This window comes from Piliocolobus tephrosceles, chromosome 13 (assembly GCF_002776525.5).
Source record: "Piliocolobus tephrosceles isolate RC106 chromosome 13, ASM277652v3, whole genome shotgun sequence".
In the NCBI taxonomy this organism is placed as follows: Eukaryota; Metazoa; Chordata; class Mammalia; order Primates; family Cercopithecidae; genus Piliocolobus; species Piliocolobus tephrosceles.
The window spans coordinates 1,507,970-1,524,845 of record NC_045446.1 but is presented as its reverse complement, the minus strand read 5'-3'; the positions used below and the strand labels follow the sequence as shown (position 1 = coordinate 1,524,845).

At 54.5% G+C, this 16,876-nt stretch overlaps 1 protein-coding gene across 1 annotated transcript; it reads left to right on the top strand.

Moving 5' to 3' along the window:
* Positions 1 to 1,664: 1,664 nt before the first annotated feature.
* Positions 1,665 to 16,101, top strand: IFITM10 (interferon induced transmembrane protein 10). Its single transcript, XM_023183427.1, has 3 exons — positions 1,665 to 1,999; positions 2,864 to 3,316; positions 15,472 to 16,101. Exons 2-3 carry the CDS (start codon positions 3,074 to 3,076, stop codon positions 15,619 to 15,621), a joined length of 393 nt encoding a protein of 130 aa, XP_023039195.1. The 5' UTR covers positions 1,665 to 1,999; positions 2,864 to 3,073; the 3' UTR covers positions 15,622 to 16,101.
* Positions 16,102 to 16,876: the final 775 nt, after the last annotated feature.

Sequence of the window (16,876 nt, the reverse complement as noted above, 5' to 3'; positions counted from 1 at the left end):
ATCAGGCCCCGCCTGAGGACACCACGTCCAGTTTTCCCTGGGCCAGGCGCTTGGAAAGGAGGAGGGAGTTGGGGAGGGAGAACGGAACCCTGGTTCTCTGGCAGGCCCCATCCACCCATGGCCTGTGGGCTCCAGGGAGAGCATGGCCAGGGTGCCCAAGGAGATGAGGAGGAGGCCCCTCATGCTTGATGACCCCTCCTGCTCACTAGGGTTTATCAGCATCATTTCAGATCAGCCCTGTGCTGTGGGTTCCTGGCGTGCTGTGGATAACGCTATGCCAGGGGTCAGCCCAGGCATGAGGGGTGGGGACTAGGCTGGAAAGGGGAGTGGCTTGCAGAGGGCTGGGCTTTTCCAGGGGATCAGGGTTCAGAACAGAGGTTTGGGGAGAGAAAGGGTTCAGAGATGACCTGGGGTTCAGGCACAGGCGGACAGAAGGACCCCAAGCAGGACTGGCCTTCCAGACAGGAAAGAGGGTTGCGGAGACACAGGAGGCCAATTGAGAGTGGCAGAGGAGAAAGGAGTTTCATGGGAAGACAGGGCTTGGAGATGAGGGAGGGAAACGGGGGCCGCCATGCATCCTCAGCTTCCGGGGGACTTTGGAAAGGGTCGGGACTCAGTGGGAGCCGGAGGTTGGTGAAGAGGACCCAGTTTAGGGCACCTGTGTGGTGAAGTGGGGGACTCAGAGGGAGGCAGGGAGGGAAGGCCAGAGTTTTCTCTTTGGGGAGGGACTCATGGGGACTGTTATGGGAATGGAAGATCAGTTGAGGTCAAGCGTACCGTGAGAGTGAGGATGTGGTGGGGTAGCGGAGGCGGCTGAGGCTGGGAGGACCAGCATTGGTTAAGCAAAATGATTCACAGGGAACAAAGAATCCTCAGGGAACCAGGCCCAGAAGGGCTGGTGGGGATCACAGAGAGGCTGTGGGCAGGCGAGTGAACCAGCCTTCAGGGAGACAGCCCTTAGCAGCCAGGACCTCAGCATGGGACCAGAGCTCGGAATGGGACACTTTGCCCTGCGGGCAGAGAGAGTGTGACCTGGGCTCTGTGCAGGAGAGGCCGCATATGCTCCCGGACTCTGGGAGTGAACTGGAGTGGGGCCCTGGCTGGGTGAAGTCAGACTCCAGGAAAGGGGGCAGGAGCTCCGATGGGCAGAAGTGGGCTCAGCCAGGAAGGAACAGAGCAGGGGGCTCTGAAACTTGTCGGAGGGCCTGGACTTGGTGGGCTAAGGAGGGAAGGGACTGGAGGGTGGCCTTGGGGACCTTGGTGACTTGGTTAGGGATAGGACGGGCAGAAATGGGCACTCAGGTAGAAGGTCTGCTGGGGCTCAGGGGACTGGAGCTTCTTCAGGAGGGGACTGGAGATTCCTTAGGAGGGAACTGAGAGTCAACAGGCCAGAAGGGCAGGACCCAGGGGCGGGGGTCCCTTGAGGCAGCAGGGCCCAGGCGCTGGGGTGGAGCGCGATGGGGAACGCGTTAATAGGAAGGGGTCTCTCTTGGGGAGGCAGATAGAGAGGGTTCCGGGAGCCGCTAGTCTTTCACGGGGCTGGGGGCTCCGCGAGAGGGGTGGGGCCGGGTGGGGTGGGGAGGAAGACACAGTGGGTCCGGGGAGATGGAGGTGGCGCTGGCACCCTGGTCGGGCGCTGTAGGGGTCCCATCCCCGCAGGACCTTGCAACTCCCCGGGGTCGCGGCTTCCGGCCGGGCCCGCAGCCCCCACCCTCCCTGCGGGAGGAGGCGGGAGGCGGGGAGGTGGCTGTGTCCGCCGCCGCCGCCGCCGTGAGTCAGGTTCTGGGCTGCAGCCGCGCGGCCGGTCTGGCGCTGCGGAGGGAGCACAGGCGGCTGGGGAGGCAGCGGCGCCGCCGCCGAGCCCCGCACGCTCCCCACCCCCTCAAGGTTGGGCCGCTGGGACGCGGATCAGTGGACAGACAGCGGCCCGCGGGACGGCGGAAGGACGCGCGCACCAAGGTGCAGGGGGTCCGGCCGCGCGCCGAGGAGTCGTTTGTAGGTGAGGAGGCGGCCGTCCGAGCGGTTGCGGCAGACCCGGGTCGGGCTGGGGGCCGCAGACCCCCGGCGCGCGCTGCACGGGCGCTGGGCACGCGGGGTGGCGCAGGGCGCGAGCGACTTGGTGCCGCGTTGGAGAAGTGTTCGTTTCGCAGTCTGTCATTGTGCGTCTGTGTATGACCCGGGGGTGCGTGGCTCCGGTCAAGTGCGCGCGCTTGGGGTCCCCAGGTTGGAGGTGGGGGGCGGTGCGCACGAGTTGGAGACCCCGCACCTGTGCCGGTTCTCAGCGCTCGTGGCTGAGCCTGCGTCGCCTTGTGTGGGGAGTTGTTTACTCCTCAGTGGCTCTGAGCGCGCCCGCGGGTGCGCCCGGGTTCTGGAGAGCCCGCGGTGGAGCCCGTGGCGGTGCCCGTGGCGGTATCGGGTGTCCGCGGACGCCGTGGACAGGTGCTTTGGCCGCTCTGCTCGCTCTGCTGGTTGGCGGCTGAGGCAGCGTGGCTGTGGGTCCGGCGCCCCATGTGTGCGGGGTTGTTTGGGGTGCTGGGGCACTCTGTGTTTTGCAACTGTCAGTCTCAGCGTTGGTGTGCTTCTGGGGGGGGGCTGTTGTGTGTGTCAGTGGGTGAGTGTTTGTGCGCAGATGGCAAAGTGATGAAAGCCCCAGGTCCCTGCCAAGGCTGCTGAGAAGGGCTTTGGCATCGTCTGTGGCCGCCGAGGCCCCGGGGCGGGTGTGGGAGGCAGGTGGCAGGCTGGCAGCTGGCGGCCCCCGCAGGGATTTCCGTCTCCACTGGGGCTGTTTTCGGGGCCGCCAGGCTTGAGGGTGGGTACTGGCCGGTGGGCCGGACCCAGCTCGCTCTCCCTCTCTCCTCTCCAGGCCCAGGGCCCCGGCCAGTGCCCAGCCCCGCTGGGAGCCCCGGCCAGCACCACGGACGGCGCCCAGGAAGCCCGAGTCCCCCTGGACGGGGCCTTCTGGATCCCGAGGCCCCCGGCAGGTTCGCCCAAGGGCTGCTTCGCTTGCGTGTCCAAGCCCCCCGCCCTGCAGGCTCCAGCGGCCCCTGCCCCTGAGCCCTCGGCCTCTCCCCCGATGGCACCCACACTGTTCCCCATGGAGTCCAAGAGCAGCAAGACGGACAGCGTGCGGGCCACCGGCGCGCCCCCGGCCTGCAAGCACCTAGCCGAGAAGAAGACGATGACCAACCCCACGACCGTCATCGAGGTCTACCCGGACACCACCGAGGTGAACGACTATTACCTATGGTCCATCTTCAACTTCGTCTACCTCAACTTCTGCTGCCTGGGCTTCATCGCCTTGGCCTACTCCCTCAAAGTGAGCCCGGTCGGCGGCAGGGGGCAAGGGCGGGCTGAAGAGGTGGTGACGGCAGGACGGTCCCTGGCTGGCGAGCTCGGCCTCTCTCCCTCTCAGGGGAGCACACGGGTAGAGCAGGTGCAGTTGAGGGGCCAATGGTTCAAAGGACAGTGAGGGGTCCTGATCGCGGGTCCCAGAGAGGTCAGGGTACTGGCTAGGTCTGGGCGGGCAGGGGTCTGCCCATCCCTCTCCTGAGCCATCAGAGCCTGGTTTTCTGCTCAGCCAGCACAGCGGAACCTGCAGGAGGGGCTGGGGGCGGGCCGAGGGGGTCGGTGCTCGGGCTCAGGGGACATGGGACATAGACCTGGGCAACAGCCACTCCTCCGTGTACAGGGATGAGGCCAGCATGGGGCTGAAGAGGGCTTGGAATCCTACCCCCGTGGAAAGGAAGAGGGGCCACTTTCTTATCCAGCTCCTCACCCGGAGCCCAAGGGCAGGTGCTTACACAGCTCTGCCAGGCCATGCATGGAGACCAGTCCTGGGTGGCCAGGACAGCTCAGGGAAGAGGGGTGTAAACGGGTTCTACACCTCCCCAGCCCCCACCCTGAGAGGGCATGACTTCCAGAATCACCTCAGTGCTGTGAGAAGAGCTGACTGGTAGCAGAGCAGGTGCCGGGCAGACATGACCCAGTCCCCCTGAGGGCAAGGTGGAGCGACAGGGATGGAGATGGTGGGAGGGAGGCTGTGATGGGCTCACAGTGAGGGGGGCAGCCCTGTGTGAATGTGTCTGGTGCTGGAGCCCTTCCTGGGGAAAGGAGCGGGAGGGCGAGGGCAGGCCCCGGTGCCCTCCTCCCCACCCCGAGGCACCGGAAGGAAGGGCTTGGCTCACGTTTAGCCTAATCATCACATTTCCCCAGCCCAGACTTGAGTGGCCAAGGCCAGATGTACTCCACCAATGCAGCTGCCCTGCTGGGTGGGGGAGAAGCCAGGAGATGCGGGGAGGGAAGAGGCTGGGCAGAGGCTGGCTGGGAGGAAGGACGCCTGGCCAGCGTCGCCTCTGCTCCATCCTTGAGCTTGAGCCCCACCCCGCCCGGCATCGCAACTGCCGTCGGCTTTCCCGTCCTGCTCCTGACTCATCATCATTGCCAACCCCCAGCATAGCCCACTGGCACGGGCACCTTCAACCTCGGGCCTGCCGACCCATCCCTGGGCTCTGACACAGGGGCCTGTGTGTGAGCCAGCACGTGCCAGTGTATGCGTGTACTCAAGTGTAATTGCATAAGTGGGCGTGTACTGTGAGTGTAACTGTATGTGTGCATGTGAATGCATTGTGTGCATGAGTGTGTACATATATTTTGTGTGTGCATGTGTATGTGTAGGCATGAGTGTATTTGTGTATGTGCACACGTGCATGCATATGTGTGCATGTGTGTGTAATCATGTGGGTGCACATGGTGTGTGTAAATGTGTGTGCACAAGTGTGTGAGGGCATGTGTGCATATGTGGTGTGTGTGTATGTACCTGTGTGTGTAATCGCATGTGTGTGCATGGTGTGTGTAAATGTGTGTGCACAATGTGCAAGGGTATGTTCATGTGTAATGTGTGTTCCTGAGTGTGTGCATGTGTGTGTAATCACACGTGAGTGTGCATGGCACGTGTAAATGTGTGTGCACAAGTGTGTGAGGATATGTGCATGTGTGCTGTGTGTATGTACCTGTGTGTCCATGTGTGTGTAATCACATGAGTGTGCATGGCATGTGTAAATGTGTGTACACAAGTGTGTGAGGGTGTGTGCATATGTGCTGTCTGTATGTAGCTGAGTGTGCACATGTGTGCAATCACACTCATGTGTGCATGGCACGTGTAAATGTGTGTGCACAAGTGTGTGAGGGTGTGTGTGCATGCATGATATGTGTACCTGAGTGTGCATGTGTGTGTAACCACACGTGAGTGTGCATGGCACTTGTAAATGTGTGTGCACAAGTATGTGAGGGTGTGTGCATGGGCGCTGTGTGTATGTACCTGAATGTGTGTGCATGTGTGTGTAATCGCACAAGCGTGCATGGCATGTGTAAATGTGTATACACAAGTGTGTAAGGATGTGTGCATATGTGCTTTGTGTATGTACCTCAGTGTGCATGTTTGTAATCACACGTGTGTGGTGCATGTAAATGTGTGTGTACAAGTGTGTGTGTGTGCATGTGTGATGTGTGTATGTACCTGAGTGTGCATGTGTGTGTAATCACACGTGAGTGTGCATGGCACATATAAATGTGTGTGTACAAGTGTGTGAGAGCATGTGTGCGTTTGGTGAGTGTATGTTCCTGCATGCACGCATGCGTGTGCGTGCACGTGTGTGCGTGTGTGTAGAAGCAACAAAGGAAAGGGACCCCTGAAACTGAGGGTCACGCCTCCGACCAGCTCTAGCTGTGGCTCCCCAGACCCATCCTGAGCAGAGAGCTCCGGTGTTGCGGGGCTGAAGCTGCAGCTGGTGGAGCTCTGCCTCCCCTCTCTGTGCCCTGCCAACAGCCTGCGGACGTGGGTCTGGCTGCCTGGGCTCCTGTCCGGAAGCCGTCCCACCTCCCGCTTGGCCCAGGCTGTGGCTGGCCGGCTGGCATGGGGCAGGCCCATCTGGCTCGGGTTGTAGGTAGGTCAGAGATTTCTGGATGGTGCTGGGTTTCTGCAGGGGTTGGGGGTGGTGTGAGGTTGGCCCTTCTGAGGGGCAGAGACTGCTCATTACACCTCCTCCCAGGCCTGATCCTCCTGTGTCCTTCCTGCGGGGGTTGGGAGAGCCAGGGCAGAGAAGCTTTGGGGCATACTTGGGAGTGGGTGCGAGGTGAGTTGCCTGTATCCTGGGCAGAAGGGAGGACGGAACTGGCTGGCTGTGGACCCCACTCCTAGGAATGCATCCATCTGGCCACGCAGCTGCAGGTCTCCTGATCTGCACCCTACACCAAGGGCACAGGGCGGACTTGGGGTCAGAAGGTCTTGGCTAAAATCCGAGCTCTTGGGACAGACAAGCCATCTTGCCTCACTGAGCCCCTGTTCCCTCATCTGTTCCCAAAACAAATAGAAACAAAACAACATTCAAGCCAGCACACGTGAGCAGGGCGGAGGCCTGCATGCAGTGGTACGAAATAGACCGTGTGTCCTTGCCTGCCCCCACGTGTCCATCCACCCATCGAGCCATCCATCCACCCCCCACCCACACGGGCCAATTCAGCTCAACGCAGGCTGGATCTGCAGCGCAGAGATTGGAGCCTCATTTTGCACAGCCTGGTGTCCGGGGAAGGCAGAGATACAAAAAGTCAATTCTCCATTCATGCCGCCTCCACACGCAGCCTCCTGATGACCACTGGCTCCCGCGGTCAGCTGGATGATGGTCAAATGTCTCATCTCAGCATCCAAGCCGCGCTTTTAACCCTTCTGGCCTCAGCAGTTCCCTGCCCCAGTCACTCGGCAAATGTGACGTGAGCGAGGTGCACAACCCGGTCTGCATATGCACATCCTCAGCCTGGAGAGCTTTTGTGAGATCTGGGTCTCTCTTCTGCAAAGCCTCCAGAGACAGTCCTGCCCCAGCCACATCTGTTCACCCCAGCCAACCTGTGCTCAAGGCAGAGCTGGCCAACAATGGATCAAGACATGTTGACCTAATGGTGAGGGTGTGCGTGCATGCGTGATGTGTGTACCTCAGTGTGCATGTGTGTGTAATCACACGTGAGTGTGCATGGCACGTGTAAATGTGTGTGCCCAAGTGTGTGAGAGGCTGTGCATGTGTGCTGTGTGTATGTACCTGAGTGTGTGCATGTGTGTGTAATTGCACGAGTGTGCATGGCACGTGTAAATGTGTGTACAGAAGTGTGTGAGGGTGTGTGCATATGTGCTCTGTGTATGTACCTGAGTGTGCATGTTTGTGGACAAAGGACACATGAGACGGAAGAAGCACCACAGTGTTTCAGAAAAGGAATATTTCATTCCCAGTTTGGGGTGAGGCTGGAACACTTCTAGGAGGAGGCAGCAATTTCACTGGGTCTTGAAGCTTGGTGAGGGGAAAGGTGTTTCAGGTGGGGGAAAGGGCATAAACTAAGACACGTAGGTGGGGCAGTTGAGGGGGTTGGCAAGGCCCCTGTCCTCGTTGGGAAATAGAAGACAGTCCTGGAAGAGTGCCTGAGGCAGTGCAGTGAGGGGTTTGAAAACCTCGTGAGGGGCTGGGCTCTCATCTGTAGGAGACATGGAAGAGAAGGATATGATCAGTGCCATGAAATCTGCAACCAGTGTTAGGGGAAGGGGACAAGTCAAGCCTCGAGGCAGAGGGTTCAAGTCCCAGTGTGGTGGTCCAGGTGGAAGAACTTGTGAGCTGTGGAAGGGGGTGGGAGAGGAGGAACAGGTGTGGCCAGGACACAGCAGCTGCTAGATGTGAGCCCAGGAGGCTGTGAGACCTTCCAGTGACAGGGCAATCAGAAAGAACAGGTTAGGTGGGTGGGTTCTACCTTGAGTTTTCGATGTACACACTCGCCCACCCACTCCTTTCTGAATATCAGCATCACACATTGATCTTTCCCATCCTCCATCCATCTATCATTCATCCATCTTCCATCCATCCATCCTCCGTCTGTCCATCCTCCATCAACCCATCCATCCACCCTCCCTCCATCCATCCATTTATCTTTCACCCATCCATCCATTTGTCCATCCATCCTCCATCTGTTCATCTATCCATCCTCCATCCATCCTCCATTCATCCATCCATCCACCATCCATCCACCCATCCATCCATCTGTCCATCCATCCATCATCTGTCCATCCATCTGTCCGTCCTCCCTCTGTCCATTCATCCAAACTTATATTCAATCCATCCTCCCACATTCGTTTCAACTCCTCCAAAGAGCCACCCAAACTTCCATCTACCTATGTTCACACATGATCATTCAGGCTCCCCTCCCTGCCCTGCTCTCCCATTCTGTCCCCACCAACCTTCTGCATCAACCCACCGAACTATTCATCTAACCTCACTTTCTTAGTAATTGCCCACTTTCCTTCCCAGCCCTACCTGTCAATAGACCCAATCATCCCTCAATCCTGTGACCTCATATGGCTGTGACCTCACATGGCAACACATCTATTCACCCTTCAAGCCATCCACCCACCCTTCCTCCTGCTGCTCCCCAAACTGAGTCACCCTCACCCATTCACTGTGTGCCTTCTTCAAACTCAGCATGCCTCAGCTCACCCCATCTGTCAGCGCAATCCAGCCACTGTCACTTTCTCTATTCCCCTCCCTCCTCATCCACCCTGTCTCTCACTGTTCATGCATCAATTTCTCACGTTCTTCTTTTCCCTCTCATTTTTTAAATTTTCCTTGCTTTTGCCCCACTTTTCAGCCACACATTCTCCCCTTCTAGCCCCTTCATTCTTTCTACCATCCGCCTATCTGCTTTACCAATATAGCTAATCATTCAGCCGTAAAATTTCCATTCTCTCTTTGTTTCCTCTTGTCCATTGCCCATCTGACCTTCCAGCCACATCTATCCCGCCTTTCCTTCCTTTGCTTTATTCATGTCTCCCATTCATGTGCCTCCAAGTTGAGTGGCATGAGCCTGTCCAGCCTGCTGTAACGAATTATCATGGATTAGGTGGTTTATAAACTCTGGATATTTACTTCTCACTGTTCTGGAGGCTGGAAGTCTGAGACCAGGGTGCCAGCATGGTCAGGTTCTGATCAGGACCCTCTTCTGGGTTGCAGGCTGTTAAGTTCTGTGTCCTTATCTGCCAGTAAATCCTAGGGCTTCTCTGGGGCCCCTTTTATAAGGGTGCCAATCCCGTGCATGACCTAATCCTCTCAAAAGCCCCAACTCCTACCATCACTTTAGGGGTTAGGATTTCACACAGGAATTTGGGGGACATGAACATTAGACCATAACATTACCCTTTCATCCACTTCCATGTCATCCCTTCCTTGTATTTCCTCTCCCCTGTTCCTCCAGTGACCTGTCCCGTCCATCTCTATAGCCAGAGCCAGTTCCTCTCTGTACCCATCTGCCCATCCCCACTCTTTTTCCTTCACACATTCACCCATCTGTCATCCGTCAATATTCACAGTCATAGAAGAACTGCCTGGCCACCTAGCCCTCAATTCATCATCAGAATGTCCTTCCATTTTCTTTCCTTCCTTGCTTCGATGGACTCACCCAACTCCCAGCCATCAGCCTGTTCTCTCTCCCACTCTCCTCCTGCCTCTCCTCTACCCACCCAGCACCATCCATTGCCCCTGCACCCACATGGCTGCCCCATCCTCTATGTCCCAGCTTGTGCTTCTCAGCCCATTCCACCATCTAGCACCCTTGCGCCCCCTTTGCCGTCCCTGCTTCTTGGCCCACTCTTCTCGAGCCCCTTTCCTAATTGCTTTTGACTCCCTAACCTTCTGACACTGCGGGGCTCCAGGGCTCAGCCCTCCGTCCTCTCCTTCCTTCACATTCACTCCCTTGGTGCCCCATCCAGTACCATGGCTTTAGCATTAGGCCGTTCTTGCACAGCTGTAAAGAAACACCTGAGAGCAAGTAATTTATAAGAAAAAAGGTTTAATTTGGCAGGCTGTACAGGCAGCATGGTGCTGGTATCTGCTTCTGGGGAAGCCTCAGGAGGCTTCCAGTCATGGTGGAGGGCAGAGTGGGAGCAGGCATCTCACATGGTGAGAGCGGGAGCAAGGGAGAGATAACGGGGAGGCGCTTCACACTTTTAACCAACCAGCTCTCAGGAATTCACTCACTATGGTGAGGACAGCATCAAGCCATGAGACCTGCACGCATAACCCAAACACCTCCTGCCAGGCCCTCTCCACCACTGGGGATCGCTGCAACATAGATTCGGCGGGGACAGATGTTCAAACTATATCAGTTTTAAATACCATCTTTCTGCTGATGCCTCTCAAATTTATATCTCTGCCCTAGACCTCATCTCTGAACTCCAGACTCACCCAAAGTGCTATGCCAAATGTCTACTGTATGTCTAAAGGGCATTCCTAACTTGACATGTCAGAAATTGAACTGCTAAACGAGTCTTCCTTTTGCAACCTTCTACAGCTCCCTGTTCAGTTGATCAAACCCCAAAAACCTTGAGATCATGTCAAGTTCCATGCTTTTTATCACACTCTACACCTGATCCCGGTGAACACCATCAGCTCCACCTTCCTTGCATGTCCAGGAGCTGGCCAGGTCTCACTACCTTCACCACTGCTGCCCTGTCCAAGCCACCCTCACCCTCCCCTGGACCATTCAATCCATCTCTCTCTGTCTGTTCGGCTATCTCTTCTTTTTTTTTTTTTTTTTTTTTTTTTTTGCTTGGTTTTTCCTGTTTTGCCCCGGCTGGAGTGCAGCGGCACGATGTCAGCTCACTGCAACCTCCACCTCCTGGGTTCAAGCGATTCTCCTGCCTCAGCCTCCTGAGTAGCTGGGATTACAGGTGTGCCCCACCACACCAGGCTAATGTTTGTATTTTTAGTAGAGATGGGGTTTCACCATGTTGGTCAGGCTGGTCTTGAACTCCTGACCTCGTGATCCGCCTGTCTTGGCCTCCTAAAATACTGGGATTACAGACGTGAGCCATCGCACCCAGCCCCCACTGTCTGTTCTTAGCACAGCGGCCAGCACTGCCTGGTTCACATATGTCATATCACGTTCATCTTTCCGGCTCTAAATGACTAAAAAGCACCCTCAGAGCCTGCACCGTGCTCCTGGATGGTCTCCTCTGACCGTATATCCTCCCCTTCTCTCCGTGATCTGCTGCCCGTACTCTGCACCTAGTCCTCAGAAGCACCGGGCCCTGCACAGAAAGCTCTATGCGCCCAGGACATGCCTCCCTGTGGATGAACACATGGCCAAGTCTGTCACATTCTTCTGGTTTTTCCTCAAATATCTCCCACCCCACAAGGTCTTTCCTGGCCACCGAGCTAGACTCGCACCTTTTACAGCACTCTCTGTTCCCTTGAGCCTCTTCGGGTTTCTTTTTAGCACACTGAGCACATTACATGTTTTAGTTATTTGTTGTGTTTATTTTCTGTATCTTCTCCCTACAATGTAAGCTGCGTGAGGACAGAGACTCTGTTTTATTCCTTGTGATATAAGCAGGACCTAGAATAGCAACTACCTAGAGCAGACACTAAGTAAATATTGATTGATGATTGATTGACTGATTGATGAATCTATCTACCCATCTACCATCCAGTGGTCTACACTATATTTATCAACAACCCTCCTTCCTATTATCCACCAGTCTTACCCATCCAAAACATATCATAAATTCATTTATCTACCTGTTCCACCCATTCAGCACATGGATCCGTCCCAGCCCACCAGTGTCCATTACTATATCCAGCCATGGACCTGCTCCAGCCATCCAGTGTGCATTCAGAAACCCCTCTGTGCACCTGCCCCTGTAGTCTGGCATCCGTTCCTGTATTCCTGTAACCACCTGTCCATTCACTGAAATCACTTGAAGTTCCAGTCTTTTTTTTTTTTTTTTTTTTGAGATGGAATCTCACTCTGTCACCTAGACTGGAGTGCAGTGACATGATCTCAGCTCACTGCAACCTCCGCCCTCCAAGTTCAAGCGATTTTCCTGCCTCAGCCTCCTGAGTAGCTGGGATTACAGGCGCCTGTCACCGTGTCCGGCAAATTTTTTTGTATTTTTAGTAGAGACGGGTTTCACCATCTTGGCCAGGCTGGTCTTGAACGCCTGACCTCATGATCCACCTGCCTCGGCCTCCCAAAGTGCTGGGATTACAGGCGTGAGCCACCGCGCCCGGCCTCCATTCTTTTTATCACACTGCAAACCTGATCCCAGCAAACACTGTCAGCTCCACCTTCAACACATGTCCAGAAGTTGGCCGGGTCCCTCCACCTTCACTGCCACTGTCCTAGTCCAAGCCACCATGAACACATGAGCACACATTCTCGTGTATTCATCTATTTGCCCGTCCTGCCCACTGAGCATGCTCTCACATATCCACACATCACCTCCCATCCAGCAGCCATTCACTTACCCACTTACCCAACTGCCCCACCCATGTGGCATACATTTGCATATCCATCTGTCCATTTGGACATACATTCATATGTTCGTCTATACTCCTGTTCCCCCATCCAGCATATACAGACAGTCCCCACCTTATGATGGTTTGACATATGATTTTTCAACTTCACAATGGCAGGAAAGCCACAGGCACTCAGTACGCTCCTCAGCTTACCGGGCTTGTGAAAAATGCATCATACGAAAATGCATATGAAACGTTCAATTATGACACTTTAAACTTATGATGGATTTATTGGACTGTAGCCCCATTGTGCATCAAGAAGCATCGTATTCATACATTCAGCTACCTGCCTGTCCCACTCATCCAGCGTACATTCTTATATCCGTCCAGCCCTCCTCCCTACCCAGCACAAGTTTCTACATCCATTTCTCTGTCCCATACACCCAGTCTCCATCCATATAACCCCTCAGCTCCATCCACCCACCTTTCCGGGATCACTCCCCTGCCCTCCTCTTTCCTATCTTCTTTAGCTATTGGCCGCCATTTTCCATGCACCCAGTACCCCAGCTGCCTCAGCCTCCCGCCCGCCACTCCATCCGCTTTTGGCACGCAGTGTTTCACCCTCCCTCTGCCACATTATTCCTCACTCCAAGTATCCAACAAAGAAATCATGACCAAAAGTTTGTTTTAGGAATTCAGAGTTGTCTTGGTATAAGAAAATCAATGAATTATAATCTACCTTGTTAATGAATTAGAGAAGGAAATAATATGTTTATCTTGTGGAAATTCTAATGCAATCATAGACCTCTAGTGATAAGATGAGCATTATCCTTCCTGGTACGTTGAGGTCAAGAATGAGACTCAGCTGCTTGTCCTCATTGCTGCCAACTGGGATTGCTCTGGGATCTTCTTTGCCTCCATGAGAGGAGCTTACTTTGGCCCAGGCTCTGTGGTGGAGTTTCACATCCATCAATTCATTAAGCCTTTCCCGCAACCTTGGGAGGCAGCGCTGTTGTCATCTTCATGTCACAGATGAGGAAATGAGGAGCAGAAGAGTGAGCTGTTAGCTTGCCTAAGGCTGCACACTCTGTGACCCACAGAATCAGGATTGAAATCCAGTCAGTGTTTCTGCATCTGTGCTTTAACCTCTATGCTGTGCTATCTAGGAATAGACTACAAGGAGGAAATAGAACTACTAGTATTTGCTGTAGATATGATTTATTATTAAGAACACGTGGTCAATTAGTACAATATGATAGTTTAGCTGGATACAAAATCAGTTAGAAATACGATTTTAAAATATGCTTTTACATGATAATAAAAACCAAAATAAATAGACTAAGTCTAACAAAAGATGTAATAGCTCTTTCTGGAGAAAGTTATACAACTTTATTTTAACAAAGGCATCAAATAAGACCTCAGTAAGTGGGTGACACATTCACTCCTTAGAAAGGAATATAAATTTCAATCAGATGTCAGTTTCCTCCAAAACCACTAGCATGAGAACCCGATGAGAGCATAGATTTTCTTCCTGCCTCCTTCCCTACCCTGATTCCTCAATACCTGCTTCTTCACATCGTTGATCTCTCCATTTTGATAGCACATTCTGTACAATTTATCTTCCAAGTCATCTACTTGCTCATTTGCCCTTGTTCCCTCCCTTCCCTTCTCTCTCCAACTTTTATTCCAGCTCCACTCCATTGACTCCACTCCGTCTTTCAACCCACTCCCCTCCATCCACTCCATCCATTCCATGCACTCCAGTCCATCCACTCCATCCATTCCATCCGCTCCATCCATTCCATCCATTCCACTGACTCCACTCCATCCATTCCATTCATTCCACTCCATCCATTCCATCCTCTCCACTCCATCCATTTCATCCACTCCACTCCATTCACTCCATCCACTCCACTTCATCTTCTCCACTCCATCCACTCCATCCATCCACTTCACTCCACTCTATCCATCCACTCCATCCACTTCACTGCATTCACTCCATCACTCCACTGCATCCATTCTACTCTATTGCACTTCACTGCATTTACTCCACTTCACTCCATTCCACTCCACTGAATTGCGTTCTCTCTTTCCCTTCCCCACTCCCTCTATCCTCTTTTTTCTCTCCTCTCCCTTTGTTCCTTCCACTATTCTGCCTCTTCCATCCATCCACCCACAAGCCAAACCATTCATGCTTCCATTCTTCCACTCAGTTACGCACCCATCGCCCTGACCACCCATCTATCCCCTGTCCGTCCACTCTTCTGACCTGGGTCTCCTGTCCATCTGCCTAATCTGTGCACTAAGGGATCCAGGCATTAGTCAGCCCCAGTATCTCTCTGCCCACCTTCCTTCTTTCAGCCGAGCCCCAATCTACTAAGGCAAAGGCTTTTTGCCTCTTCCTCTCCTTCCATTCTCTTTCCCTTCCTCATCCTGGTTTCTTCTTACAGCAAACTCACGCACATATCTGTGGATGTGATAGAAAGAAAGAGTGCTGAGGAGGGAGGGCCCTATAACTCATTCTGAATGAGGGTCACTTCTTGGAAATGAGTCCATCTCAGTCCACTGCCTCCCCAAGACTTCCTGAGTGCCAGCCCACTCCCTTCACCTTAATATCCCTCCCCAAAGGCCCTGGAGACTGCTGTCTCTCCTGCCAATGCACAACACTCATCCTCAGAGCATCCCAGTTAATTTAAAACTAAGCAGAACCAATCAAATTAGGAGAGAGTTGTGTCACCCCATCCTCCAATCATATTCTCTCTGAGGCTAACTTCTTTTATTTTGATCATTTAAAACTTGCAAAAAAGGAAAAGAATTTCTTTATATCCTTCACCCAGATGTCCCAAATGTTAACATTTTACCATATTTGCTTTTCTCTCTATATATAAATACATCTTACCTACTTTATAAACCAGTAGAGGGTTGAGAGGTTTCAGACATGATGCCCCTGTGCCCCTAAGTTCATCAGTATCTGGTACCCCGGGGCGGAGACATGTTCCTCCAGAACCATAGTTCATTCGTCAGCTCTCGGAAACAAGGCACTGATACTGTGCTGAGTGCCGTGGCACTGGCCCTGCTGGGCTCCTAGCTGCTCCGGGGCTCTGCTCCCTGGCTGACTGTCTGTTTCCTCTCCTCCTCCCGGCTTCAGGTGCGAGACAAGAAGCTTCTCAATGACCTGAATGGAGCCGTGGAGGATGCAAAGACAGCCCGGCTGTTCAACATCACCAGCTCTGCCCTGGCAGCCTCCTGCATCATCCTCGTCTTCATCTTCCTGCGGTACCCCCTCACCGACTACTAAGGCCTGCCAGGCATGTCTGCTGGTGGAGACAAGCACTGAGACATGTTTATTCTCATGGTCCCTGAAACACAGGATCCCATGAGGCTGGGGCAGGGCAGGGCTTCTTGTCCTGGGGCTCCCTTGAGCTGTGAACCAGGCAGTAAGGCCATCAGAAGCTGAGTACAGCAAGAGGGCAGTGAGCTGGGCCCTCAGCCCACCCCCTCCGCCTCCTGGCCTCCGCCCTGCCTGAGTCTGGGGCCTGGGGGCTTCTCCCCTCGCTGCTGCACCCTGGCTTCCAATGTCTGTGTCCCTGCCTTCACGTGCCCCTTCCCAGGCTCCTGGGGCTCCTTGGACCTGACACCTAACAGGAAGGGCTTATGCAAAAGTGTCTCAGGATGGGACGACTCACTCTATGCTCCCTGACCCTGCCTCCTCCACGCTGTGACCCTGCTCAGAGCCCTTGTGTCTGTGAACTTTCAATGAAATACTCAGGCGGCTCCAGCCCAGCCTTCTACTTTGTGTCCCTGGCAGGGCCTGGAAAAGTCTGGAGGCTTTGCAAGCCTCCTCAGGAACTGCCTGGTGGTCAGGGCCCCTGGCGCTGTGTCATAGCGGACTGCAGGACAGTCTGCTCCATTACAGCTGTGCCAAACGGTGAATGGGGGGAGTGGGCACTTGGTGGAGGTACCCCAAACTCGAGTCGCTTAGAGGGTCAGGCAGCCTCCTGGGGGGACGGGAGTGGGTAGAGCACAGCCTCAGCTGCCTGCGTTGGCCAAGTCAGAGCAAAGGAAACCACACATTCACTCAGAAGGAAGCAGCAGGCAGAGACGATAGACCCCTGGCTAACCCATGTCGCTCCTGAAGGGCTCTGGGACCCGGGCAGACCCCTTTACCTCTCTCGTGCCCATATCCTTAGCTGTAAAATAGGAAAATGGCCTTTCACGTCTACAATCACTGTGAAAATCAACTGAAGATGCTGTTCAAAGGCTGAGACCAGCGCCATCCCGGTCCACGGCACGTGCAGTCTGCAATGTGGAAGGCAGGATGCAGGGATGGGCCCTGTCCCCTTGGAACTCAGGCAGAGTCACGGGGGTGCCGGTCAGCCCTGAAGACAAGTCTGATGAGGGTGCACTAGGAAAAGCGCAGGGTGTCAAGGCGCATGAAGGAGGCGGGGAGGTGGAGATGAAGAAGACGAGGCAGTGGCCATGGGTGCAGAGCCTTGCGCCGTGGGGGCCCCGCTGGTCTGGAAAACTGCAGGAAATCCCGCAGCTCAGGTGTG

Bases quoted from the DNA above. Each gene is read 5' to 3' on its own strand.
- IFITM10 (XM_023183427.1), top strand. From the start codon at position 3,074: ATGGCACCCACACTGTTCCCCATGGAGTCCAAGAGCAGCAAGACGGAC. The intron at 3,317-15,471 runs GTGAGCCCGGTC...TCCCGGCTTCAG, and splicing joins CCTTGGCCTACTCCCTCAAA to GTGCGAGACAAGAAGCTTCT.